Raw genomic sequence first — 27,432 nt, 5'->3', positions numbered from 1 at the left:
CTTCGTCATAATGTATAATTGTCAGATTACTTATGTGTGTAATTGGTCTCTTAATAACCTGGTGATTATTTTCCCATTAATGTCATGGAAGTCATTGTTAATTGTCACAGTGCTGGAGACTCTGCTCTGGTTATCCTGCAGCTAAGATGGCTTTGGCAAAAAGTCGAGTCTTTCATTACCTAAACACAGTGTGATTTATACTGAGCGTGTGTGTGTGTGTGTGTGTGTGTGTGTGTGTGTGTGTGTGTGTGTGTTGATGGCTGCCTGTGTCCATTCATGCATTTGTCCAGGTTTGACAGTGAAAGCCCCTACCAGATGCTGGACGCGTTCCACTGGCAGATCCAGGAAAGGGAGGCGGTGATGGCCTCTCTGGTGGAGTCTGCCAGCCTGTTCGAGGTCACTGTGTCAGAATACAGACAGCTCCGACAGTGCAGGTAAAGCCCAAAGATGGAATTAAAAAAAAAACACACACAAGCCAATCTCAAGCTGGACACTCATGAGTCATTAGTTCAGCAGAGATGCTCTCCTGCAGTCAGGTTCTGAAATGTTGCCAACTCTGTGCTGGATGGATCCACCTTGTCCACTCTCTTTTATTGATAAGGCGTGAGGTGGTTCTCCTGAAGGAGCTGTGGGACATGATCACCATGGTGGAATCCAGCATGACAGCATGGAGGACGACTTCCTGGAGGGAGATAAATGTGGAGGACATGGAACTGGAATGCAAACGTTTCTCCAAAGAAATTCGTTTGCTGGATAAAGAGGTGAAAGGAGAGAGGTGTTGTATTTCACAAGAAAAAGCAAAAATCATTATCCTGTACGCTGATTTTCCCATCATACAGTTTATAATATTTAGATTCATAAAGTCAAGTCTTTTAAAAGAAAGATTTATGGTCCACACAACTTCTTTTTCAAATATGCAACATATAAATCCTACTGATGCTGAACTGGAAACAACATTTGGATACTTTGAGGTAACTCTCCATAAAAATGTCTAAATTTTAGTCTTCGATTAAATAAACAGAAATTATTCTGTGAGCAGCTGTGATCAGTTTTTACACTTCACGCAGCACGATGCTGGAAGCAGCAGGAGAAGTGAAACCATTTGGTCACCTTGCTGACAAGTTGGATGTGTGAAGCCTGCCACCAGCAGCTCTTCATCTATCAGCTCACTGTGACTGCCCCTGCAGTGGTCCTGAGGAGCAAACACGCATACACTAAAAACAATGTTTTTGAAAACTATTAGTATTCAAGAAAACATAACAGCAAAACTGAACAAAAAATCAGAATATACAACAGCCTAACTCTCTGGCTAAGTAAGGACACAAGCAGAGCATACAAACATATGTACAGTGGTCAGAGCAAAATTGGCTGGGCACATGTTTCACAGGTCCAGCAGTAATTTTGTATGTGCTCTTATTTTGTGTGGTCTTTTCTAAATGATCGTTTTATTCTATTCATCTGTTTTATATGAGGATCTTTTTCTTTTTTGCCTGGCATCTGTTGTGGACAGCAAAGGCAGAATTTCATTGTACAGGGAAACATGTTTCTTTACTGTGCATCTGACATTAAACTTGGTGATGAGGCCCAATCTTCTTGTTTTTAAATGCATGGAGCCAAAATCCTTTGCAGCAGGTCAGTGTCATTTCCTTTTCCTGGACTGCTCCTGATAATAAAACGTCCTGTTGACCTCTGAAAGCCTGATGGAAGGAAGCACTGAGGACCTGGGGCAGCGTTCAGTGGAGGACAGTCTAAGAAAAGAAACATCACTTTAGATGTTTTTCTTTTTGTTGCTATGCTTCGCACCTGAGGCCCACCATACTGTTTATTATTAATAGCAAATAGCATTATTACAATTTTCAACATTTAAAACTGACATACTGTCGAGAAATGGCCGTTTCGCCTCGTTTTGTGAAAAAAAAACACCTTTTTTGCTGAATCAGAGCAGTAAATGTTAATGTTGCATTTGTTGTCAGTGAGAGGTAGCCCCCCCCCCCCCCCCCCCCCCGCATAGATCACAGGTTACTAACAGATTAACACATTCACAGCTACAGCTAATTCAGAATCAACATGGTAAATATCATACATATCTTCATACATAAGAATAGATTATATTTACAATGTTGTTACAATATTATTGTTCAAAACAAGTCTTAGTAATCAGCTGTACAGTGTCTTTATCCACAGAGTTTGCTTTGGTGTAATTATGTCAGAACACACTGAATAAAAAATAATAATGTAAACTCGTAGATCTGCCCCAATATTGTAAAGTACAAGAATGTAAAGCAGCAGTAAAGAAGGCAGTGAAGTGAAGCATTAGAGGAGACTGTCTTGCTCAAAGTCAAAGCGGTGTTATGGAAAGGAGAAGTGCAAGTGGGAGTTCCACACCTCAGAGCGTGGCTCATCACAAGCACAGATGTATTCAGCTGCATGAATGTCAGCTCAGTCACTTTTCCTCAGTAAATACTACTCAAATTAAATCCTGAGCCGCAGTTTAAAGCCGTCTCCCTCCGCCCTGATTTTTGGCCTTGTGTGTGGCAGGTCAGAGTGTGGGAGGCCTTCACAGGTCTGGACAGCAGGGTGAAGAACCTTCTCACCGCCCTCCGGGCTGTGGCGGAGCTCCAGAACCCAGCCATACGAGCCCGGCACTGGCATCAGCTGATGGCTGCTACTGGAGTCCACTTCACCATGGACCAGGTTTACAGCTTATTCTAAGAGATAATATAAAAGAACTTAGAGTTTCACATTGAGTGTTTCATCATTATTGGCACGTGTTGCAGTTTTTATTTGAATTCAGGACCAAGCAGTAGTGGTAATAGTTACACAAAAGCCAGTTCTTACTTTTTCAGCTCCGTTTTCATCCTCTCTGGGGCAGTTTGTGCTGCCGACGTTCAGACGAGCGCTTTCTGCACATAGCAGCTTTTAAGTCTGTACAAAAATGTATTACAGATGCGCTTTGATCTTTAAAAAAAAAAAATTTAGAGATGTAGATAGCACTAACCTTGTAAGGATCTGACAAAATCCTCCCTCATACACATTCAGCAGGCTACATCAGGGATTTGCTCAGTTATCATCAGAGCTGTTCTGCTGCTGCTGAGCTATTCTGGTAAAGTGCGTAGCATCAGCACTGCCACCTGCAGGCACCTGCACTTCTAACATTTGTGCCATCTGTAGGAGAGGAGCAGCTGCCATTACCTTCAGGTGATATACGTGTTAAAACTGATTCTACTTGTAGGTGACACAGTTTGGACTTTTTCTGTTATAAGAAGTAGATCCGTCCAACCATCCATCCTCTTCTGCTTATTCTGTTCAGGGTTACGGGGGGGCTGGAACCTGTCCTAGCCTCCTTTTAATAAAAATGTGTCCATGTCACTGGGAAACCAGTTAGTTCTCTATTAATATGATACTAAAATCACCACATTATATGATGTTTGAGTTGTGGGTAGTGCAGTGACTTGGCTGTCTGTGAGCAGGAGACCACTTTGGCTGATCTGCTGCAGCTCAACCTGCACTGCTTTGAAGATGAGGTGAGAGGGATCGTGGACAAGGCTGTTAAAGAGATGGGGATGGAGAAAGTCCTCTCTGAGCTCCACTCCACATGGACAGGTACAGACAGAGGACATTTTAACTTCTAACACTGGCGTTTTTTGTTTTTTAATTTTCCTGTTTATGACGTGCTGATGGACTTCATTGCAGGCATGCAGTTCCAGTATGAGCCCCACCACAGGACCCAGGTGCCTCTGCTCCGTGCAAATGAGGAACTGATCGAGACGCTGGAAGACAACCAGGTCCAGCTGCAGAACCTCATGTCATCCAAGTATGTTGCACACTTCCTGGATGAAGTATCTTCATGGCAGAGCAAGCTGTCTGTGGCCGACTCCGTCATCTCCATCTGGTTTGTGGTGCAGCGGACTTGGACTCACCTGGAAAGCATCTTCATTGGCTCTGAGGACATCCGCTCCCAGCTGCCTGAGGTTACACACCAAACAGAGTACATTTACACACACACACAGTTCATTATAGCTCTAAATCTCAGGTATCCGTTAGTGTCAAGTTCATAGGCATGCACGCCTCAACCTACGCCCCAGTTGTTGCCATATGAAACCAGGCAGCATGACTGTTATCACTGTTAATTAAGAATCCATTAATTGGCCTTACTTAGTTTAAGAGCTGAGATTACACAACTTTTTAATTGCTCCCGTGATGTTCAGGCTGTGCTTAAGCCCAGATGTTTGCTATTAAACCTCCGATTCTCCCCTCTGTCTTGTGGGAACGTCTGCCGGGCTCCTCGTGAAATCCTCTGCAGGACTCCAGGCGCTTCGAGGGGATTGATGCCGATTTCAAAGAGCTGGCAAATGCTGTGTATCAGACGCCCAACGTAGTGGAGGCCACCAATACACCAGGCCTGTTTGGTAAATTGGAGGACATCCAGAGCAGGTGAGAGATTAGCCAAGATGAGTGGTTCTCTGTTCCTTCCCCATATGTCTTACACACAGACACACACACACACTGACTCTGCATGCACTGTGCATTTTTCCACAGGCTTTCTCTGTGTGAAAAAGCTCTGTCAGAATACCTGGACACCAAGCGTCTGGCCTTCCCCAGATTTTACTTCATCTCTTCAGCTGATCTGCTGGACATCCTGTCTAATGGGACCAACCCACACCAGGTGGCTTCACAAATTTATGCCCGAGGGGTGGCAGTGAATTTATTGCTTCAGTTTGTTAACACCAGGGAGAAAAAAAAAAAATGGTGCTAATGCCGCCACACAGCGCTTTCTACAATCTACTTTCTAACAGTTTTCTGAAACCGCGCTCCATCGCAGCATTTAGCTCTTTCACTGTCTTGCTGACTTTTGTAGTACCTTTAGTGCCCACACAGGGGCAATGTCGATTATAGTTTTATATGCTGCTCCCACCTCCATCAATGTTTTCTCTATTTTGACCACAGACGAATAAATAACTGTTAAGAACAACTTGCCTCCAAAATCTCTCTAATCTGAAGTTAGCAGAGGTGCAGCAGAACATAGAAAAGCAGCATTGTAACAAAAAAAATCCCATTCAGACTGTGAGCTGAGTGTGTCTGTGTGTTTGCTCAGGTCCAGAAGCATCTGTCTAAGCTGTTTGACAACATGGCTAAGATGCGATTTGAAGCAGATGCAGAGGGGAATCCTTCGAAGATTGGTCTGGGCATGTTCAGCAAAGAGGAAGAGTATGTCCCCTTTAATCAGTCCTGTGACTGCACTGGGCAGGTAAAAACTCCTTTTGTTTACGTACCATAATTTTTAGATGGCTCCAAATGCCAAAGACATTAATGGTGTTTGTTTCTGGAGGTTTTGAATTTAAAGCCCATAAAGTCCATTGTATCCCATAGGATTCGCCTGACTCTACTTCCACTTTAATGTTTATTAATGAGCTCATTAGTGCCCATTGATAAGAGAGCACATTGGTGCTCATGTGACACACATAGCAATTTTCTGCATTTTTATTCAGGGTTTTGCCTGTTTTTGTGTTTCTCTGTGAAAGGTGGAGGTGTGGCTGAACCGGGTGCTGAGCACCATGCGCTCCACCGTTCGCCACGAGATGACGGAGGCAGTGATGAGCTATGAGGAGAAACCTAGGGAGCAGTGGCTGTTTGACTACCCAGCTCAGGTAAACATTTTTTGCATGTGTGTCACTCACACGGTGCAAATCATCAAACAGATTTTTGCCCCATAATCCTAATAACTGGTGGTGCCACCCTTGGCATTCACAAAAACTGGCAGTGAGTCTTTCACATCGCTGTGGAGGAATTTTGTCCCACTCTTTAATTCAGCTGCACTGGAAGGTTTTCGAGAATGAATTGCCTGTTTAAGGTCATGCCAACACATCTCAATCAGATTTAAGTCTCCAAAACCTTTTTGTTTTTTGAGTCCATCAGAGATGGACTTTGTGCTGGTGTGTTTCAGATCATTCTCCTGCTGGAGAAACCAAGTGTGCTTGCACTTCAGGCTGTCTCTGTGTGGTCTGATGGTCGGACATTCTCCTTCAGCATTTTTAGGTTCTGAGAGCAGAATTCATGGTGCCACCAGTTACAGCAAATTATTCAGGTCCTGAAGCACCAAAGCAGCCCCAGACTATCACACTACTGCCGATGGATGGATGGATGGATGGATGGATGGATGGATGGATGGATGGATGGATGGATGGTCGGTCTGTGTTAGATTTACACCAGATGTAAAAGGACACAAACCTTCCAAAAAGCTTTTATTTCATCATCCTGCAGAATATTTTCCCAAAAGTCTTCATTAAGATGTTTATTTAGCAAATGTGAGACGAGCCTTTGTGATCTTTTTAGTCTCTTCCTTATTTTTGAATCATGAACTCTGACCTTAACTGATGCAGTGCTTTAGATGTTGTTCTGGGTTCTTCTGTGACCTCTTTGATGTGTTAGCAGTGCGCTCTTGGAGTAATTTTGGTAGGCTGGCCACTTCTGCTTCTGTTTCTCTTGACAAATATACAAAAAAAAAAAAAAAATTCAGGAAGGGCAAATACTTATTGGCAACACTGTATATACAGATTTAACTGCTGAAACTCATTATTGGTTAACGTCTGATGGACTGGGACCAAATTCATGTCTGCACCTCCTGTACAGACACATTTACTAATGCTTTACATACCCAGTGGGTGTTTGTGATAGTGGAACTCTTAACAGGTTCCTGAAAGCAAGTATTTGATGCTCTAAATGGCAAAATATGTAACAGGTATCACTGATTCTGGTGTTACAGCCCACTGCCACAGATGTCACTTCTTCCCCCTTTTCCAGATTGTATGATTGGTCCATTTTCCTACTGCATTAATGTGGGATCCCCAGTGACTGAGGTTAACATGCACCCATTACAGCATTGCTATAAGAGCATGCACAGAAATGCCTTAATATATCTGTGTTACAGGTGTGAGTTGTATGCAAAGATATGACTTTTAAAATGTATTATGAATCTCATAATAATGATAATATTAATTTAATGCATCAATGAGGAAATTACCTAAAAATTGCCCTGATTAGCTGTCATCATCATCATCATCATCCATCAACACAACCCCAGTTTATTGTTCATCTGATGATGTTGGTTTTTTGGTATAATGGCTGGAGGCCTGTTAAGTTCAGCATTCCCGGAATAATATTTCAGTTATCTGGCTTCACTGACTCCAGCATCAGCAGGCTCACTAAGATGGTTATCTTGGTGTCACACCCACAGAGAAAAGTAATAATAATAATAATAAATAGGACTCTTTAGCGATGTTGAAATCAATTGCATGATCAACGGTGTTTATGAAAGCAAAATAAAAAAAAATGATTCTCAAAGTAACCAACAAAGTATGAAGGTCAGACTTTAAGTAATCCAAATTATTTTTTATTGGCTGTAAATTAAGAAGTTAAAGCGCTGCAGCTGCAAGCTAGCAATAAAATCAGAACGGTCAAAATCAAAGCAGCAGAGACAGAAATCCTGCCTTCTGAAATAACCGGCTTCTACAACTCCCACATACTCATTAGCATTTATTGTTAGATGCTATTGAGTTGTTTGATCCTCCAGCTCCTTCAGTCTTCATCCCCTAAGTTTGCAACACAAGCTCTTCTTCAGTCATTTCAGTTATTTTCACAGACGTTCACAGAACTGCAAACTTCAGAGTCACAGAAAAACTTCATGCAGCTGTTTTCATTTTCTTTTAGCACGTGTTAAAGCCGTGATGTTCCCCGATTAGCTGCTGAACATTTTAGATGTATATAACTGCTTTCTCCCAGGAGTCATTTGGCACAGTATCTGTATTTTTTTGTGCCACCAGCTGTGCAACACAGCAGCAGGAGTTCTTCAGCCAATTAATGCACTAAATACTGAATTTTCTTTTACCAAAATACATTACAGTGAACGTTTATTAATTTAAGTGCTTGTATTTTAGATTTGGCACTTGAAGCTGTGTGTGTGTATGAACCCTGTTCTGAACCCAGAACACGAGGTCACCGAGCAGCCAGGGAGCCTGCTTGCATTAGGATTTATTACTTTAAGTTCAGCAGATATAATAAAATGATCAAAAAATAACATTTAACATGTGAAGAAGAAGGAAATGGTGTGATCCTGTCAGTTTCTACAGTTTTAATTGCCTGATTGTATATCATCATGGTTAGGCTTGATTGTTGTGGATGCTGATCAGACCAAGAGGTTATACAGTAATTTAAATAAAAAAATCTGTAGTGCTTAAAATGAATTGCAGCATGAAATGTCAGACTTTAATGTGTTTAAATGTATGTTTGCTTTTGCATACTTAAACAGCACAATGAATTTAAAATCATCACCTTGTACCTTGAACATTTTAACTGCAAACCAATAAATTAATGGATTAATTGACAGTAAAAATGTTGTAGCCATAGACTTGATGTTTGCCTTCAGTGTGTTGATGTTTTGAAATTGGCAGCTTGTCAGTCACGCTGTAAAGCTTTATTCTCCCCTTTGATGCTAATGGGGGCCATAATTTACAAGATGAACATGATGCTGTATTCATTAAGAGCTGAAACTATTCAGACCATAATCACATCAGAAAAGTATTTAGTGAGGTCATAGGTCAGGGGAATCCAGGGGCCTTTTTCTCGCAGACTCTCATAGATCTCTTTGTAACCAGTGGAGTTGCCCCCTGCTGCCCATTAGACAGAATGTGTTCTTTTGGCTTCACGTATCACTCAGAAGCTAAGCCCATCTTTATTAGTTCAGTCTAAATAGCCAATAAGGTATTAAGAGGCTTCAGCTGGTATTATTTTTAAATGTCAAGCCCATTAATCCTCAGACCAAACAACACCTGCTCGATCCATGTAGTGTTCCTTAAAGCTGACTCCACAGTTATGAGCAACAGCAGCCGGAACGAGTTTGCTTCTCAGTCCAAATGTTCCTTTACGTCTCTGACAGCTGCAAAAATATATAAGACCAAATGCTTTGCGCGCCTTTGTTGGCACAGTTCCTACATTTGTTTTACATTTAGATGATGTTTTAGCTCAAACTGAATACAAATAAACTACCAGACAGAATCAGAGTGACCTTACGCTCAGAATGCATCTGCATAAATCTCATCGTGCGACTTCTTTCCTCGTCTCTGATTCCTCCTTTCAGGTGGCTTTGACCTGCACTCAGATCTGGTGGATGTCGGACGTCACCATGGCCTTTGCACGTCTGGAGGAGGGTTATGACAACGCCATGAAGGAGTACTACAGAAAACAGGTGTCCCAGCTCAACACTCTCATCTCACTGCTGATTGGCCAGCTTACACCTGGCGATCGGCAGAAGGTCATGACCATCTGCACCATCGATGTCCACGCCAGAGACGTTGTGGCCAAGATGATCGCTCAGAAGGTGAGAGGGACATAAGGGCTGAATCTGCCAGTGCTGAAAACATTTCTGTGCAGCCCCAGTGACTGCTGCTGTGTTTTTTGAGAGGCTATTACCAGTGAGTAATGCACTAAGGATATTCCAGCAAGGTATGTCATTACCATAATTAGAAGGTGGAAAAGCATGTATTATTTGGGGTTTTATCTCAGGCTTTTGGAACTCTGTTCTTTAAGGTGGAGAACTCTCAGGCCTTTGTGTGGCTGTCACAGCTGAGACACCGCTGGGATGAAAAGGAGAAACATTGTTTTGCCAACATCTGTGATGCCCAGTTCCTCTACTCCTACGAATACCTGGGAAACACGCCGCGATTAGTCATCACTCCCCTGACAGATAGGTATGGAGGCGTCCTTCTTTGCATCTTTTTTCCAGACTGAAAGGCAGCAAAGCCCCATCATTGTCCATCAGCTGAGTGAAAGTGAAGATAATATACCTGATCATTAGCTTCTTCTCGGGCTACATTTAGTGCATTGACCATCACTGTATATGTAAAAAACTGAAACTTTGAGAATATCTCATGTAAAAAGAAAAAAAGTTGATAAGAATGCAGTGGAAACGTACTTGGCTTAAAAAGGATGTCAGTCTGTGCTGACGCTCACACTGATGAAGAATAGTGACAGTCAAATACATCAGCTTTCACAATAGGATAAAAATGTACCTACATTTCAGTTATTGTTGAGATGGTGGCGCGGTCGTGTGTCCCTGACCAAACCCGACGGTGGTCGAGAACACAAAGCAGCTCAGTCAGACTCTCCTAAGACCTCGAAATATGAATCCTGTTATTGTAATGATGAACACAAATGTTTATTTTTCTAATCCAATATTTGATTTACACTTGATGTGAAGTGGTTGTGATCAGCTACCTGACCCCCACTCACGCCTGTTTTTAATGATTGTGTAGCTTATTTCTCCACAATACTCTGATGCTGTTGTTTTGATTAATTCTGTTTGGCAAAAAATCCTGTGAATCCTCACCCAGAAGGTCCAAGATGACCCCTGGAGGTTCATAAAGAACATCCAGCATGCAGCAGGTTCTCAGCAGAACCTTAGCATGTTTGCTGAACCTTTGCTGTGGGTGCTTGATTTCAAAGGCCTAGGCTTGTTACTGTGAGTTGTATATAATATGGGTTTCTAGGTCATTTTGAAACTGTTTTAAAATGATGCTAAATTTGTAGACCCCACACAGCGGGGGGTTTGAATACATTCTTAATAGCTACAAATAGTTTGTGAAACAAATGAAGCTGAAACAACAGAATTTATAGAAAGATTGCAAGTTTTCATGTTGGTTACACCAAATTCTGATCCTACCATCCAGCTGTCACAGCAGGAATCATCAGATCAGGGAACATTTTCCTGTTTCTTGTTCTTGGCTGACACCACGTGTGGTTAAAGTTGTTGTGCACTGAAAGATGCTTTTCTTCATACTTTGGTTCTGATGAGTGGTTATTTGAGTTACTGTTGTTGTTGTTGTTCTGTCAGCTTGAAGCAGTCTGACCGTTCTCCTCTGACATCAACAAGGAATTTTAACGCGGAGAACTGAAGCTCGATAAATGGGGCGGTTCCCAGAAATCGAGTTTTGGGATGGTGGAATATAAACTTCTCCATCAGCCATCACAGAGGGAACAATACAGTGTTGTGACTTTTGTATGACATCAAGATAAAAAAAAAAAAAAGCTCTTTTTTAACAGGGTTAAGTTAGAGCAGTTAGCCAGACCTGTTCATTATTAGAGGTATTTTTAGTGCTAATATGCACACTGTTTTATGTATTTGGGGTTTTGGAAAGGTGTTAAATTGAAACCACTCTCTGAGTATGTAGAGGAATCCAAAGACTAACTGGCTTGCTGTGTTAAGAGGCAGTTTAGTTTGTGTAGTTTGTGTGTAGTTCTGTACAGGTTTATCAAATGTGCTTAAGTGCTTTTCAAAAATCCATTTGTACTAATGAGCATTAGTCTTCTTCTCTTGTCACGGAGAAGAAAATAGAGGCTTCTCATCTGATAATAACCATCTGACGCTTTTGAAGAAGCTTCATTTGAATCATTATGCACACCCACCACAAGTAAAATCTTTTGGAGCAGCTCGGTGTGGGCACTGTGCCAGCTGCCGGTTTGTTCATGTGCACATGTTTCTGCAGGGTTCCTGATAAAGTTAAACTACAGAGAGATGAATACCTGCCTCCCAGAGTCCTTTGGCACACTGCAGTGTTTGACTGTGTGCTTTTCTAAACTGACCAGTCTTCCCTTTGAAGCCCGAGCAAAGCATAAACAATGGGCTTTGATGGCCTCATCAGTGGCCGTGGAGCAAGGCTTCACCATATGGTGCATGCCCTCGCTGTGACTCACTCAGTTTGCCACTGGCTTTCATTGCAACAATGGTCCATGGACCAGGGGGTGAGGTGTCAAATCCTTTAATCCATGACTTGAGAAAATGGCTAAAAGAGTGTTTGCTGCATGATATTGTTACACATTTCTTTACACCAGAGTCAACAAGAGAAAAACACAACCCGACATCCCTGAACATCACAGTGGCAGAGAATAAAATCCACGTTTTTATCTTAACACTAGATGCATCTTTTTGTATATAATAAAGGATTTTAAAGACTTAGTTCATCTAATATATGAAACGTTACTGTCCTCGAGCTTATAGTACATGACATTTATGTTCCAATTCAGAAGACTTTTGTAAGCAATGAAAAAAGCTTTAAGATATGGTATAAGAGGATGACAAGGCAATATAAAAAACATAAATATGATTCAGACTGAATCAGCAGCGCTGTTATAGCGCAGTACAAGCTATGAATAAATTCTCTTCAATTTAAATACATACAGTAAAATGCATGCAGCAGAATGCTTCATTCAAAGGAACGGAAACAGGTGCAGAGGAAATGAATGCTGCTGATGTAAGTCCACCTGCCCCAGACCTGCTGAGAGGTCTGCACAGTTCATCACAGCAGATCAGCAACTGCAGTCAGAAATACTCCAAACAGAATTAAAGGACATGCAGGTTCTACAGATGTATTATGAGAAAACTTTGATCTTCGTGTTTGACAAGTTAATGCGTTACTTTGCTTCAAGTTTAGAATCTGTTAGACTAAAATCATTAAAATATTGAATATCTGTTTGTGTGCCGAGATATTTTATGTTTTATTTTACACCCACTGTCTGTTCAGCCAGTCACTGTGGACTTAATGAGGGAGTTTCTTTCATGAAATATTATTATTAATAGAACACTGTGTGAATATGGACCCAGATGTATGCTAACCATAAACCATTCAGTGATTAATTACCTATTCTTAGTATTTAGAATTTACATCCTTAGATGAACCAGTGCACACCCCGAGGACTGGAGTTATCCCGCCCAGCAACACTGAAGAGATTTTTAAACATTATTTAGATTTGGTTTAAAAGTGAAAGACAAAATACATTTCAAAGCTTCCTACAGAATCATTTATTTATAGTGTTTATTTTTGTGTGTGTGTGTGTGTGTGTGATTGGGGGGGTGACGTAGCAGCACATCAGTCCTTTCTCCACCTGCTGCAGGTTCTGGTCAGAGTGACCCTCAGGTTCACAGAATAGTGTAAGTAGAGTACAGTATAACTATCACAGCTGGTGTTGTTCTCTCAGATGGATGAAAATATAAAATTTTAAAATGCTGAAATGTGTTTCCAGATATATTTATTCTAAGGGTGGGAATCTCTCCTCCTGTTTGCCTGTAACACCTACAAACTCAGGCAACTGGACTGCATTAACTATCACCGGCTTGCTGCCCTATGGAGGAACTGTAATTCTTGACTGTACAGTGACTGCTCTTACAAATAGGCTCTCCATGCAACACACAGTAAGACAGTAGCATAACTTTTTGTAATTATTAAAAGTAACAAACATGTCTTTGTAATAATTTAAAAAATTGCCTTCTGGAACTGTTTCTGGAGTGGTTGTTGTGCAGGCTTTGATTTGATTTCACAATCAAAGTATCCAGTTTCTGAAGTCAAGTCAAAGTTCGTTTATTGTCACTTGCACATATGTGCAGGACATACAGAGGATTCAAACTCTCAGACCTGATGCGCAAACATACATCTGAATCTGAAACTGTGCGGTAAATGAAGTGCAAAAGAGTGTAGAAGTACTAAAGTTAATATGTTTAAATAAATATAAAAATAATTACAAAAAATAAAAATAATTACAAAGAAAAAAACAATTACAAGTGCAAATATATGATGTGAAAACAGAGCTTACATGCTGGGTATCTGAGTAATTTGGTGATATTGGTGGTGGTGGATGGGAGGTGGGGGTAGGGGTGGTCAGGATCAGGGGCTCATGTGTGCAGGGGGCAGCAGGAGTAGGGGGGGCTGAGCAGGGAGGGAGTTGAGTGCCCTGACAGCCTGGTGTATGAAGCTGTCCCTCAGTCTGCTCGTCCTGGCCCGGAGACTCTGCAGTCTCCTCCCTGATGGAACAGTGGTGGGATTATTGCTTCTGACAGACTTGGTCTGTGACTTGCTTCTAAAAAGTTTCAGATAAACTTGTCGGCTAAAAGCTACAAAAGGCTGACTGAGACAGCAGTTGATACTTCATACTGGAAAAAGTTGGAAAACTAAGTAGGAGGCTTATAGACTGACACACAGGGGGATAAATTGGTTTAGATAGAGCAACAGTGTACACAGGTCCATTTTGGGCAGGATCTTAACCAGGACCAGGTCATCAACTGCTAATTGCTTCCGCCTATCCCACAGTCCAAAGACATGCAAGTGAATGGATGTGTCTCTCCTTGTTATCCCTGATAAGAACTGGAAAAACAGTTAAGGGTGTACTCTGTCTCCCACCCTGAGATGCTTCTATAGGCTTCATCCCCGCTGCAGCCACAGCTAACAGTTAGCAGCTATGAAGCCCTAACTGGGCTAATCACATACCTTCATTGTATTTATCAACAAAAAGCTGACCCTACAAACTGTTAGTTAACTTTAGATAGTTATCGGTCTTTATAAGCTATCGCTACTTGGTGGACTTTAGCAATAATAGCTTTGATACCAGTCCTGAAGAAACGTTGCTGCATCATACTTACTCAACTAATTCATTTCTTTACTCTTCAAGAGCTTTTTTGCTCCTGTTTGTATCGTTATTGAGGGGAGTTTCTTTATAAGAGTTTGTACTGGTGCTGAGAGTCGCTTTCCAGATGATTTAGCCTATGTTTGCATTCACATCAACTAGAATACCTGCCCTTCCACTAATGGTGGGCAGATTGATCCAAATATCGATATCAATACCAACATTAGTATTGATCAATATCAGTGTAATGAGATCGATACTTTAGCTTCAGTTTCTCTCCTGTATGCAGTGCTGTGGTTTCATCAAAGATGTGAGCTGACTGTCTGTTTAAGTGGCGCTCCTGTCCCAGCACAGAGCAGGCACACTTTGCTCCTCCCCTCCCCGCAGAGTTTGAACGTTATACTTTCACGTGACACGTAACATTTTACTTGGGAAAAAAAAGAATTTGCTTTAAATGTTTCATAACATTGTGGAGTGATAATTTTGTACAGCTTGTTCATTTAAGAAAGAAATCCAGAAAATTAGTGAATGAAGGGATATTTTTATTACATTTTTGTATTATACTTTCTGAACACTACCTGAAAAAAAGTTTTAATTTGTTCTTGAGTGATCATTTTGTACACTTAATTTAAGAAAAAATAATCCAGAATCACAATGTATGGGGAAAATTGTTTTATTACTGTTCTATTGCTTCAGAACAAAAACTTTTATTTTGATAAAGTATTTTCTATTTACCTATAAACTTTTAAGTAATTAATGTTCCAAAGGAAAAAAAAATCACAAAACACTTAAACATCATGAAAATTCTTCATAATTATTAAAAAGTATCGGTATCAGTATTGCTGATACTGGCCCTGTATTTACTTGGTATCGGATCGATACCAATCTTGCAGTATTGCACACCACTACCTTCCACATTAGTAACCATGACTTCTCTGCACTGGCCTTTCCTCTTCCTCTAATGCTTGACTCAGGGTACACTTAATGCTGCACTGACTCACTGCTTCATCTTGTGGTAAAAACTGGTATTACGGGAAAGTACAGCCCAGCCCTGTTTTCACTTCAGTTTTAATCTCTTAAACATGGCACATAGGTGTTCTGTTGGTAGTTTTAGTTTATTTTTGAAAGGTTTTAAACAATTTTCATTATTCGTTATTTTACTATTATTATTTTTTTCACAAATCAGAATGCTTTCTGTGAAAGGGTTCCACAACTTTACACAAAAGCAGCTAAACAGGACTCCTTCATTAGTGTGTTTTTCCAAGTGTTTATTACTTAAGATTTAAAATGCAAATATTAAATAAAATGTGGAACATGAGTTGTATGTATTCAAATGAGCTCTGCTTACAAGTTTGGCTATTCTCAGTATGTTGTGCTCACCGTCTGCAGCAGCATAATTAGGCTAAAGGAAGTTACGCTGATCTATAACAGCGGCTATGTTATCGGCATGATGTTTGCAATCACTCAATACTTACTGCAGGATCTCCAAAGCTGCACCATTGTGCAAAATGTCAGCTCTGACTCTCTCACTCACACACACACACACACACACACACACACACACACACACACACACACACACACACACAGTGGAGTGGGGGGAGTCAGGGAGACTGATATATCGCTGTTTCTCTTAAAGACACTAATAAAATAAGTCACCTTATCACAGCCCTGTTTAGTTTCACTCTTTCCTATCTTGCTTTAGTTATTCAGTGCAGGCCGTTCTTATCCAGCCTCCTTGGTGTCTCAGTGTGAGATTTCTGGCTGTATTTCAGTGAAGAGCCATAAAACCTATTGGCTCTCGTATCCAGATGATACACTGTATACAGATGGGATCATTTGTCTTCTCTGAACTTCTGTGTCTCGTTATGCTTCCGATATTTTCCCCTTCCATACATCATCTATTAACCAGCAGCTTATTAAAACAGCCACTGTGCAGATATCTAAGGCAAACCATTGTGTTTACTGCTGTGATCAATGAAGGCCTGATTGTTTCCATCAGTTCATGTTCACCATGATGCTGCTTTTACCAACACTAGCTGGGCAGGCTGTTTGCTAGTCCTGACAGGCTGTGAGCAGAAGCAATCATTGGTGTCACTAATCAGCCTGTGTCATAATCAAAGCACAGGATAAGATTGTATTATCATGTAATGAAATTATGTACAGTGACGGCTGAGACAACACCAAGACATTGTCAGTGCTGGTTATAGGACAGTGCAGGGTTCTTTTTGTCATGTTAACAGCTTTGTTGCTGTGGTGGAAATGTAAGTTTTTTTTTTTTGGTTCTATTGTGCATTCATTATAAGACAGTGTGGACAACAGGATGTGATTATTGTGGCAGTGACCAGGGAAGAAAGTCCACTGCATTCAGCTCTTTTACTGGTTGCTGGTTCAGTGGTGTGAGGCACAGTGTTGTTCTTAAAGATTTTTTTTAAATTGTTGCCTTTATTTGAAAGTTCAGCAGTGAAACGTAGATGGGGTGGGGGGGGCACAGACAAGGGTTGCAGGTCAGATTTGAAACCAGGCGGCTGCATTTCAGCTGTAGGACATGTGGTGAGCTAAACTGGCGCCTGAGAAACATTGTTCTTAACTGAATTGCTGCACTGTTAGGCTAATCATTGATTTGCTTTCTGTTGGATGCCACTTTGCATTTTGATTTGGCACTGAGGTCTTCAGTGTCTCATTAAGCCACCTGTTAAACCATACAATCACTAGGAATATTTCCACTATGTTTAGATGCTATATCACACTGACTCAGTCCCTCCACCTGACAATGAGCGGAGCTCCAGCTGGGCCTGCAGGCACGGGGAAGACTGAGACTACCAAAGACTTGGGACGGGCCCTCGGAATCATGGTGTACGTGTTCAACTGCTCCGAGCAGATGGACTACAAGGTGAGTGAGCGTGCACGTGCGTCTGTGTTTGAGCTCGTGCACGGAGCTAATGTGCGTTCACAGCATGCGTGTTTCTTTTCATCTTTGCCTTTGTCAGCGATATGGTATGCATTTGTCATTAAAGTTGTCAACCTGCCTTTATGCCCTTCTCTTTTCATCTTTGTTCCTTTCATCTTCTGTTTGCTTTCCCCTTGAAAGAAGAGCTGATTAAGTAAACCCTCATTGTTATTTCTTTACCAAACCTTGTCAAAAATCATTCTCTGCACTCAGCCTCCACCTGCCTTTAATATGCACTCTTGTATATTTCTCTCACATCTTCTGCATATAGAGTGGTCAAGAAAGACAGAATCTTGTGACATAGCTCTCTCATGCTTTCGCCAAACAGGGGCATCTTTACATTATAGAAGCTCCACAGCTCGGCGTGTACAGGAGGAGCACACACACTAGAAGTTTGTTTCATAGCCCCCACGTTGTTACTCATACTGCGTTATGCATATAGATGAGTTAAATCAATCCTCCAGTCAGCTCTGGTTTCTTTCCTGTAAATGGACAGAAAAGTCAGCCACCTGCTTCATGTTAGTCCTGGGAGGGCTGCTCACCTGCTATCATGCTGGTGTTAGGGGCAACTTAGATGTGGGTGGGTGACATTTCAGCCTTCTTTTCTTGCCATCAGCCCCTGGTTATTTATGGTTGTTTATGTCATCAAACTGTTTTTCATATACGTATCTTCTGTCTAATTGCATCTGTGCCTGCCCTACCACGTGTCTTATCAGTCAGTCTGACTGGATATGAACCTGACTGGCTTCCTGCCCCAGTGTGTCTATTTAAATATCTGTCTCTCTGTATGTCCACAGTCCTGTGGGAACATCTACAAAGGCCTGGCTCAGACGGGGGCGTGGGGCTGCTTTGACGAGTTTAACAGGATTTCTGTGGAGGTGCTTTCTGTGGTGGCTGTACAGGTAAGATTCAGTGTAGTTCCTCCACTTCAGGTACTACCAAAATCCAGTTTAGTTGGAGTAGAGTGAGAGCACCATGTATGTGCTTTCATCTCATTTATGAGTTATGGTTCAATAGTAAAAATAAGCCCTTGAAAACAACACTGCACATGTAAATGGCCTCTTCGTAACTGGTTGCAAGTTTAATTTGCTTCAGCAATAACAGTAATCCACCAAGGCTGGTACCTTTGCACCCCAGAGCTTCTTCATAATTGGAGCCTTCTCTGATCTGATTTGAGAGTTGAGTACGAAAAACTGCCTGTTCTGGCTTCCCTTTGCAAGCTACATTAGCAGCAAGCTTTGCAACTCAGACTCTCACAGAATAAATTGTTATTTATGTGCGCTTTCTGTTCTGAGCACAAAAAATAATTTGCAATTATATGTACTTACATTATGACTTGTTTTCTTTTGAATAAATCATCTTAATAATGCAGAAAGCTCTTCTTACAGTTTTCCTTATATAACTGACCCCCTGTAAGTCAGCCAGAGTCTTCAACCTGGTCACTTGTCATTCATAAATAAATAACTCCGACCCTGATATTTTTACTTGTCATGAATTGCAAAGTTCAGACTGTCAGGTTGGCAGAAGTAAGAAAAAACTATTCTTCATTTCAGCAAAAAGTAAATAAAATCTAATTCTGGCTGGTGACAAGCAGGACTAAAGGGAACACAGCACTGCTTAGACACAAGAAGGCAATTAGGGGGGAGTGAACACAGCTGGGTAACAAGATGCAGGTGTTAGTAATCAAAGACAAGGCGACAGGAGGGAAGGTAAAACTAAACGCAAAACACTAAAGATAAATAATTACCAAATTAAACAGGAAGTGAGAAGTGATAACTAAACACAGGAACGCAGACACATGAATGAACCTAATAGAGGTGAATTGACTCAAGAGGATGGAATAAGAAACAGTGAGGGAAGAACTAAACTCTAATCTCAACAGGAACTAAGAACTCAAGACTAAATACACTAAGGAAATACATAAAGAAGTTAATGGAAAGTCTAAGCAAGCAGAAAATATTTAAATGCACAAAACTTGAAAGTATAAACTCAAAACCACTGCGTCAAAGACCCAGAACCACGACACATTCTTACTCATTATTTACTGTATTTGTATGCCTGATGTTGCATCGTCCTGAAACTTTGTGATCATTTTGTGTACCTTGCAAAAGCTGTTTCTGACCTCAGTCAGGAAAAAGAAAGTTCTCACAAACCAGCTGTGCAGCTAAAACCGGTGCACCATGGACTGCAGCAGCTACAGAGACCAGAGCGGAGCTGAACGGGGAGTGAACGCTGCACTCCAGCAGTTGGACACGATTACAAATGAATGTTCCTCTCAACTGAAGACAAGTAAAGCAAAAATAGAGCGCCATGGGGCAAACATGCTAGTCATGTCACAGTTGTGTTTACAGTAGAGTTTACAGTAGAGTTGGGCAATGGCACAAATATGTTGTGATTGATTGAGTTGATAGTTTTTCAATTTTATTTTGCTCATTCAGTGTTCTGCCTCCTTGTTAGTTCATCTTGGTAAACAGTGTAGTTACAGCGTGCACTAATAGGAACGGGCAGTTGGGTCATAATATGAACATTCTTGTTGCACTGATTTCCATCTTTTACAAAACAGGACTTAATGAAAGCTAAGCCATGTTTACTGCACAAACAGTGCTTCATAAATCATATATCTATATAACCCAGATACATTATGTAGGGCTGTGCAACTGACAATTGTGGAGTTATCCCCACAATGTTAGCCAGTAAGCACCTGTTAAGATAGCTAATATCTTATTAGCCTGCTGTTCCTTTTTATCCATTTTTACAAATGAAGAACAGCCTGAAAAACTATGCGGTGATTTTAAAACGAGGGAAATGTTAAATCTTAATCCTGGTTTACCTGTTTTTGATGTCCACCAATCAAAGTGAGCTAAATCAGTCGTCTCTCACAAAGGTCTGCTTTGATTTGGTGCGTTCCCAGAAGCGGGGAACACATGAGCTCCTCGCTGTCTTCCTCTTTGTTTTTGCAGAGCTCCACTGTTCCCTCTGTGCCACTGCACGATTACTAATTAGTGTATAGAAAGTGGGCTGCGTTACATGAATCAAGTGTATGAACTGAGTGCACCATTGCAGTAAATTGTATTGAATCACCCCACACCCCAGGACTGCAGCATCCACTGGGTCTCAGTGTTTCCTGAAAGAATGCGTGTTCCCCACGTTTTGGTGAAGCAGTAAACTAGTGGCCAACGCTGGTTTTCAGCTAGTTGATCTCAAATAGCCTAAAATATGAATCAAAGCCAGTTTGTGCTTCACAGTAGGTTTTATTATTTCCCCAGCAGAACCTGAGATGGTGCTCGACCTGAACAGATCAGTCTGACAGTGTCTTATTTTATTTACTGTATTCTCCTTTTCTCTCTGCACTTCATGCATAAGGACACATAAAGTAAAAAAATAATTAAAGACTTTCTCTACACTGAGCGCTGTGTATTCTGTGTGACCTACAGTAGCTAGCCCTTTGAGAACAGCACTCTTTTGAGAAATCAGCCATATGCTGTGTGTTTCAGCTGATGCTTGCTTTTCAGCTATCTTACATTCTGTTATCCTGGATCAAACGCATCCTCTCCCTGCGGTGTACTCAAATCCTGCCTACTGTTGGCCCCAACACTATCTCCACACATGTACTCTACTGTCAAAGCCAAATGTATATAGTTGATAAGGATGCTGATTATGATCATGATGATAATGGAGATAGAGCTCCTCAAAGGATCATTATTCACATCTGGATTTAGCAGTCACTCCTCTGCCCTTCTCTCCTTCGCTCTGTACCAGAAATGAAAGTCAAGCAGTCTTCCTTCATAAAATGTAGAAGTCTACAGTACTTAGAGAATTTTAAAGTGCCAGAAGAATGAATTTGTGTTGCGTGGCATAATGAATAATAAATCACGGTGGCACATACTGTACGCGCAGAAGTAGACCTGAAGAACAGAGGAGCGTCAAACTCAAACTCCTGCCGTGACAGCTGGCAGCCCGCTCCAGCGCTCAGCCTCCCCGAGTGGAGCCAACGCAGAGCCATCTCCCACCATACCCCGCGCACCTAATCCATCTTCTTAAAGATGGATTAGGTGCGCGTGGCATTGCGCGGCACCACGCTCGGGTGAGGCTCGTGCCTGCTAACGCAGGTGGCGGGACCGGTTCTACATGAAATAAAGCTGAAACAAACAGAAGGCCTGCAGCCGGAACAACATGGGGATCGATTGGTGGGGTTCCGCCTCTGTTGCAACAAACGCTGAATGTGAATTTATTGAAGCTGCCAGCTCCAGAGTGTATGTTCAGAGAGAAGAGAAGAAGAGCTGGGCTCCTGTTTTACTTCCCTTCCTATCCCTGTAGGATAGCAGCGGTGAGCTGCTGCCATTTCATATAGAACACAAGCTCCACTGATGTTCTCCTCAAAACTTTTATTTCTTTTATTTGTCTGCTGCAGCTGCCCTGTTTGTTTTTGCACCCCCCCCCCCCCCCCCCCTCACTGCGTTAGTATGACTGAGTGATCTGTAGCCGAGTACTCATCCATGAAGAGATGTTCCTCCTCTTTCCAGCTGTCAACTTGCTGTTTTACCACTCGCATGTTAAATTCATAAAGCTTCTTACAGGCTGGGATTCATAGTTTAAGGCCAAGACACGCACACACACACGCACGCACATATACACACTCATTGAAAGTTCATTTCTGATATCTCATTCAGCCATAATGTAGACAAGCAGAGCCTTGGTAGCTCATCCATCCAGTAAACCCTGGCTGATGCCGTGCTCGTTTTATTGATGAAATTGTGCCCCTTTGCAAAAAAAGTTGCATGCTGCATAACAATTTGACAAGCTGTTACAAATTGACTCTGCTGTGTGCTTAGTGATATTAATAATATGCTAATGAGAGTTGCACTAGATGAAAGCATATTTTGGGAGTGTTAATCAACTGTGTTTCAAATAGTTTAGGCTTGACATGGTTTAGGATGGTATTGGTGGCAATCATAGATATATACACATAGATGCCATCTGGGTTGCTCTTTACTAGAATCATACTTAGGGGACACTTACTTTTTTCATATAGGCCAGATAGGTTGGGAGAGCTTTTTTCCTCTTAATAAATGATATCATCATTTAAGTCAAGTCAAGTCAAGTTTATTTATAAAGCACATTTAAAACAACGACGTTGACCAAAGTGCTGTACAAGATCTGTAACCCCAAGGACTATACTAAATAAAAATAAAAATATATAAATAAATAAATAAAATAATAAAATAAAAATAAATAAATAAAAACATTAAGAACAATAAATAACATAAGAAAATTAAAAATTAAAACGTTTAAAACAAGTACCATAAAAATACCATAAAACAATCTAAAAGGAGGTAGCACTGCAGCCAAATGCCAAGGAAAAGAAATGTGTTTTTAATAGAGATTTAAATGTGTGTATCGTCTGAGCTGTGCGGCTATGGAGAGGTAGATCGTTCCATAGCTTTGGTGCTGCTGCTGCAAAAGCTCGATCACCTCTCTGTTTTAGTCTAGTTTTAGGCCTCTGTAAGAGCAGCTGGTTCGATGACCTCAGAGCTCTTACAGGGGTGTGACAGTGAAGCAGCTCAGACAGATACAAAGGTGCCAGTCCGTTTAAGGCTTTAAAAGTAAGCAATAAAATCTTAAAATCGATTCTAAAACGGACAGGGAGCCAGTGAAGGGATGACAGGACTGGGGTAATGTGTTCATGCTTTTTTAAACCGGTTAAAAGACGAGCTGCCGCATTCTGGACTACCTGCAGGCGGCGCACAGATGATTGATCTATGCCAAAGTACAGAGAATTACAGTAGTCCAGGCGGGAAGTAATAAAAGCATGAATAACTTTTTCCAGGTCCTGCTGTGGGAGATAAGGTTTTACCTTGGCAATAACTCTGAGTTGGTAAAAACTGATTTTGGTAACAGCACTTACTTGCTTCTCCATTTTAAAACTACTATCTAAAATGACACCCAGATTTTTCACAGCATCACGACAGTGAGGAGCCAAATGACTCGGAGTGCCAGAGGAGTAGCTTGAGGGGTCAAATTTACCAAAGCATATGACCTCGGTTTTGCTTTCATTAAGATTTAGGAAATTGTTTCTCATCCAGGACTTGATGTCACTTAGACAGTTCAGCAGGGGTTCCCATGGATCTCTGCTGTTCAGTTTGATGGGCATATACACCTGGATGTCATCAGCAAAACAGTGGAAACAAATATTATGTTTCCTAAAAATCGACCCTAGAGGCAACATATACAATGAGAAAAGAATTGGGCCCAGAATGGACCCCTGAGGCACTCCACAAGAAAGCTTTGCTGTGGTCGAAAAACAGTTTCCTAGATGGACAGAGAAACTTCTATCAGTAAGATAAGATCTGAACCAAGTCAGAACCGTGCCTTTAATGCCAATTTCATGTTCTAGGCGGGATAGAAGGATCCCGTGGTCCACAGTGTCAAAGGCAGCTGACAGATCTAGAAGTACTAAAACTGCAGGACTACCAGAGTCCACAGTTAAAAGTAGATCGTTAAAAACTCTTAAAAGAGCCGTCTCTGTGCTGTGACGCATTCTAAAACCTGACTGAAACTTTTCCCACATTCCATGTTCACTTAAAAATGCTTGAAGTTGCTTAAAAACAACTTTTTCAAGAACCTTGGATAAAAATGGTAATTTAGAAATTGGTCTGTAATTTGAAAGAACATCAGGGTCAAGGTTCTTCTTCTTGATTAGAGGCTGTACAACTGCATGTTTAAAGGCAGCTGGAACACAACCAGATGCAAGCGCACTGTTAATCAGAGCGAGGATAGTTGGTCCCACTGAATCAAAAGCCTCTTTAAAAAGGCGAGAGGGAACACAGTCTGTGGGAGAGTTTACAGGTCTCATATTCTGAATCACCTCCTTTAGTGTGGAGAGTGTGACAGGCTCAAACTGCTCAAAGACAGCTCTGCTGGGAGGAGGTGCAGATGAGCCTGTTTCAGCCTGAGGTGATGAAGGCCTGAGGGCAGAAATTTTTTCCACAAAAAATTTCTTAAAGTTTTCGCACAGTGCAGGACAGACCTTGGCTTGGTTCACATTACAGCGAGGATCAGCGAGTGAATTAAAAACACTAAAAAGAAAATGAGGCCTGTGACTGTTACTTGAAACAATGTTAGAGAAATAAGCAGACTTTGCATATTTTACTGCTTTCTGGTATTTCAATAAACAGTTACGCAGGATCTCTAAGGAGACATGGAGCTTATCCTTTTTCCACCTTCTCTCAGCGCGTCTGCACTCACGTCTGAGAGCGCGGGTTGTCTCATCCAGCCAGGGCTGGGAGGAAGGTTTGGTGCGTTTGGTTGTAAAAGGGGCAATACAGTCCAGTACAGCAGTGCAAGCAGATATAAAAGAGTTAGTGAAGTCCTCGGTATTCAGGCTCAAGCAAAAATCCAAATTGCTTAAGTCAGAGTTTTTAAAAGCAGCTGCAAAATCAGCAGCGCATGAAGAGTTAACCAAGCGCACACGACGTGTAGAGGATACTCTATTTATCCCAGAGCTGGGGAGCGCTGCTGTAAATAAAACAGGAAAATGGTCCGATATACCACAGTCACGTATCCCTGTGATGCAGACTCTAAGTCCATAGGACAACACCAGATCCAGTGTGTGACCTTTTTCATGAGTGGGACCACACACGAGTTGTGTTAAGTTAAAAGAGTCAATAAGCGAGGCAAATTCTTTAACCAGTGGACCACTCTCACAACACACATGAATATTAAAGTCGCCAACAATTAAAATACGGTCATATTTTAGTATGAGACCCGTCAGCAAGTCAGCAAAGTCACCGATGAAGTCCTTCGTGCACTTCGGTGGTCGGTAAATCACCGCACAGAGCACCGAGGGGGAAGAGTTTATCTCCAACAGCTGCAGTTCAAAGCTGGCGTACAGGTCTGCCGAGACCTGACGACAGCGAAAACTGCATTTAAATATTGAAGCAAGTCCTCCACCTTTTCCAGAGATCCGCGGAGAGCTGAAGAAAGAACAGCCGGGAGGTAAAAGTTCGGAAAAAGGTGCAGACTCACCAGCATGAAGCCACGTCTCAGTCACAAACATAAAATCCAACTGCTGTGCGATGAAAAAGTCATTGAGAAGGAAAGTTTTGTTGGCTAACGATCTAGCATTTAGTAGGGCCATTCGGATGTCCAGATCCTTGTTAGCTGAGGCCGGGGCCCGCTTCAACAGGCGAAGGTTAGCATGGTTTACGCCGCCTCCACGATCCCGCATCCTGCGCCAGGACGAGGGACGCCGAGTCTCCAGGATGACAGGTGGGACAATCGGCCTGATCCAGCGACGCCCGAAATCCACAGGCAGCCCAACAGCCTTGAGGCGGCAAAGACCACCATCCAGGGGGTAATGAACAGACAAACCTAGGAGTCTCAGGTAAGTTTTGACCCGCACCGCGATACCTCCCCGCTTTCCGCGTCTCCTCTGGCGTTTGTTGGGGACCGGAGCACTGGGCAGCCGGCGCAAATTCTCAGGTACATCCGATAGGTGTGGAGGAAAAATCGTTGAGTTTTTCTTTACAGTATATGCTGGTACCAAAACAAACTGGAGGTTTAGAAGTGTCTGCCGATCGTAGGTGATCAAAGCGGAGACATCTGGGCAGATGACTACCAGGAACAGAGCGACAGCAAACAATACACAGAACAGCTGACGGCAGGCCGTACACAGTGGCGCCATCTTTAAAAACTGCATTTTGTATTTGCTCAGGTCATCTTTGTCTAAAATTTATTTCATGATCTGAATCATGTAAGTGTGACATATTAAAATGCTTTGACGTCCATTCCCAGAAGTTAACTCTGTTCTTTATTTTGTGTGCACGCAGGTCAAAAGTATCCAAGATGCCATCCGCGATAAGAAGCAGAGGTTTAACTTCATGGGGGAGGAGGTGAATCTGTGTCCCTCTGTTGGCATCTTCATCACAATGAATCCAGGCTACGCTGGCAGGACTGAGCTTCCCGAGAACCTCAAAGCTCTGTTCAGGTACGTGGGCTCAAAAGACCTTCATAGTGTGCTTTTAATCCATCTGTTAGTGTTTAATCCCGCAATCAGCCGTGCACCAAGAAGGCAAGTCTGGATAGACCCCCGAGACACTTAACAGGATAAGCAGATTGAAAAATGTGTGGATGATTATGAAAATTTAACTCATCACCCTTAAAAAGAAAGGAATTACCCTTTTTCCCATTTAAAACAGAAAATTCATGTTAAATCTAAAGTGGTTCAGTCTCCCGGTGAGTCTATTAACTCAAATGACCAAAATTGGCATGTAGGGACTTTTTCTTCAGCATAATGTACGTCTGCTGAAAACTGTGTGTTCTGTGGATTATCAAGACAAACAGGAATATCATTTTTTAAAAACACATTCAGCTGATTGTGTGTCATTACAACAGGTGTAATTTGAAACATCACATTACTAATCTTCCTTTTAGGCTGACTAAATATTAAGTGACTGTCCTGAAAATGAAGCTGACTGTGGCTTAAGTGATGTAAAAAAATGTTAATAAGACATGTTTGCATATGTGCATATGTGTTAACAGCCTAAGTGTATCCTAGCACTAATCTGATTTGCCCTGCAGCACTTACACTCAGCACTAAAAGGCTAAATGATGTATCTGAGGCTCTCATTTGAAGTCAGGACAGCAGAGTGAACTCATTAAGATGATGAGTAATCCTGCTGGTTTATACCTTTTACAGTCAGATTTAACAGCTGAACATGACAGAAATGCTGCACTGCAGCTAACCTGGTTTACCTGCCCCCCCACCGACCCACGGACCCACTGTGCACAACTGTAATATTCATTTTAAGCTTTATACTGTCAATGTAAGGCATATTTTCATATGAAAACCCACAATTTTATTTATAATATAGCATTATAAATATAACGGCATGAAAATTAGTTGAAAATTGAGATGAATTTTTTATTTATTTTTTAAATTATGTCTTGATCTCTGTCTCTGTGCATGCACACAAGGGAGCAGCTCTTAATGAGAGGTATGGCAGCTGCGTTGATGCAGCAGTGACCGTTGTGGCCTG

At 41.7% G+C, this 27,432-nt stretch overlaps 1 protein-coding gene across 3 annotated transcripts in view; it reads left to right on the top strand.

Moving 5' to 3' along the window:
* The window catches only part of dnah9 (dynein, axonemal, heavy chain 9), a 173,357-nt gene that overhangs the window by 35,181 nt on the left and 110,744 nt on the right, over positions 1–27,432 (top strand). For all 3 annotated transcript variants that reach the window (XM_030754457.1, XM_030754458.1, XM_030754456.1), the window contains 14 exons: positions 291–434; positions 602–761; positions 2,539–2,694; positions 3,471–3,603; positions 3,694–3,971; positions 4,304–4,434; positions 4,540–4,666; positions 5,096–5,248; positions 5,523–5,648; positions 9,134–9,373; positions 9,583–9,743; positions 17,182–17,338; positions 18,193–18,297; positions 26,224–26,381. In XM_030754457.1, coding sequence (XP_030610317.1) covers positions 291–434; positions 602–761; positions 2,539–2,694; positions 3,471–3,603; positions 3,694–3,971; positions 4,304–4,434; positions 4,540–4,666; positions 5,096–5,248; positions 5,523–5,648; positions 9,134–9,373; positions 9,583–9,743; positions 17,182–17,338; positions 18,193–18,297; positions 26,224–26,381 — 2,229 coding nt within the window. The remainder of the gene's footprint in view (positions 1–290; positions 435–601; positions 762–2,538; positions 2,695–3,470; positions 3,604–3,693; positions 3,972–4,303; positions 4,435–4,539; positions 4,667–5,095; positions 5,249–5,522; positions 5,649–9,133; positions 9,374–9,582; positions 9,744–17,181; positions 17,339–18,192; positions 18,298–26,223; positions 26,382–27,432) is intronic.

This window comes from Archocentrus centrarchus, chromosome 19, assembly GCF_007364275.1.
Source record: "Archocentrus centrarchus isolate MPI-CPG fArcCen1 chromosome 19, fArcCen1, whole genome shotgun sequence".
NCBI lineage: Eukaryota > Metazoa > Chordata > Actinopteri > Cichliformes > Cichlidae > Archocentrus > Archocentrus centrarchus.
This window is presented reverse-complemented; position numbering and strand designations above follow the sequence as displayed.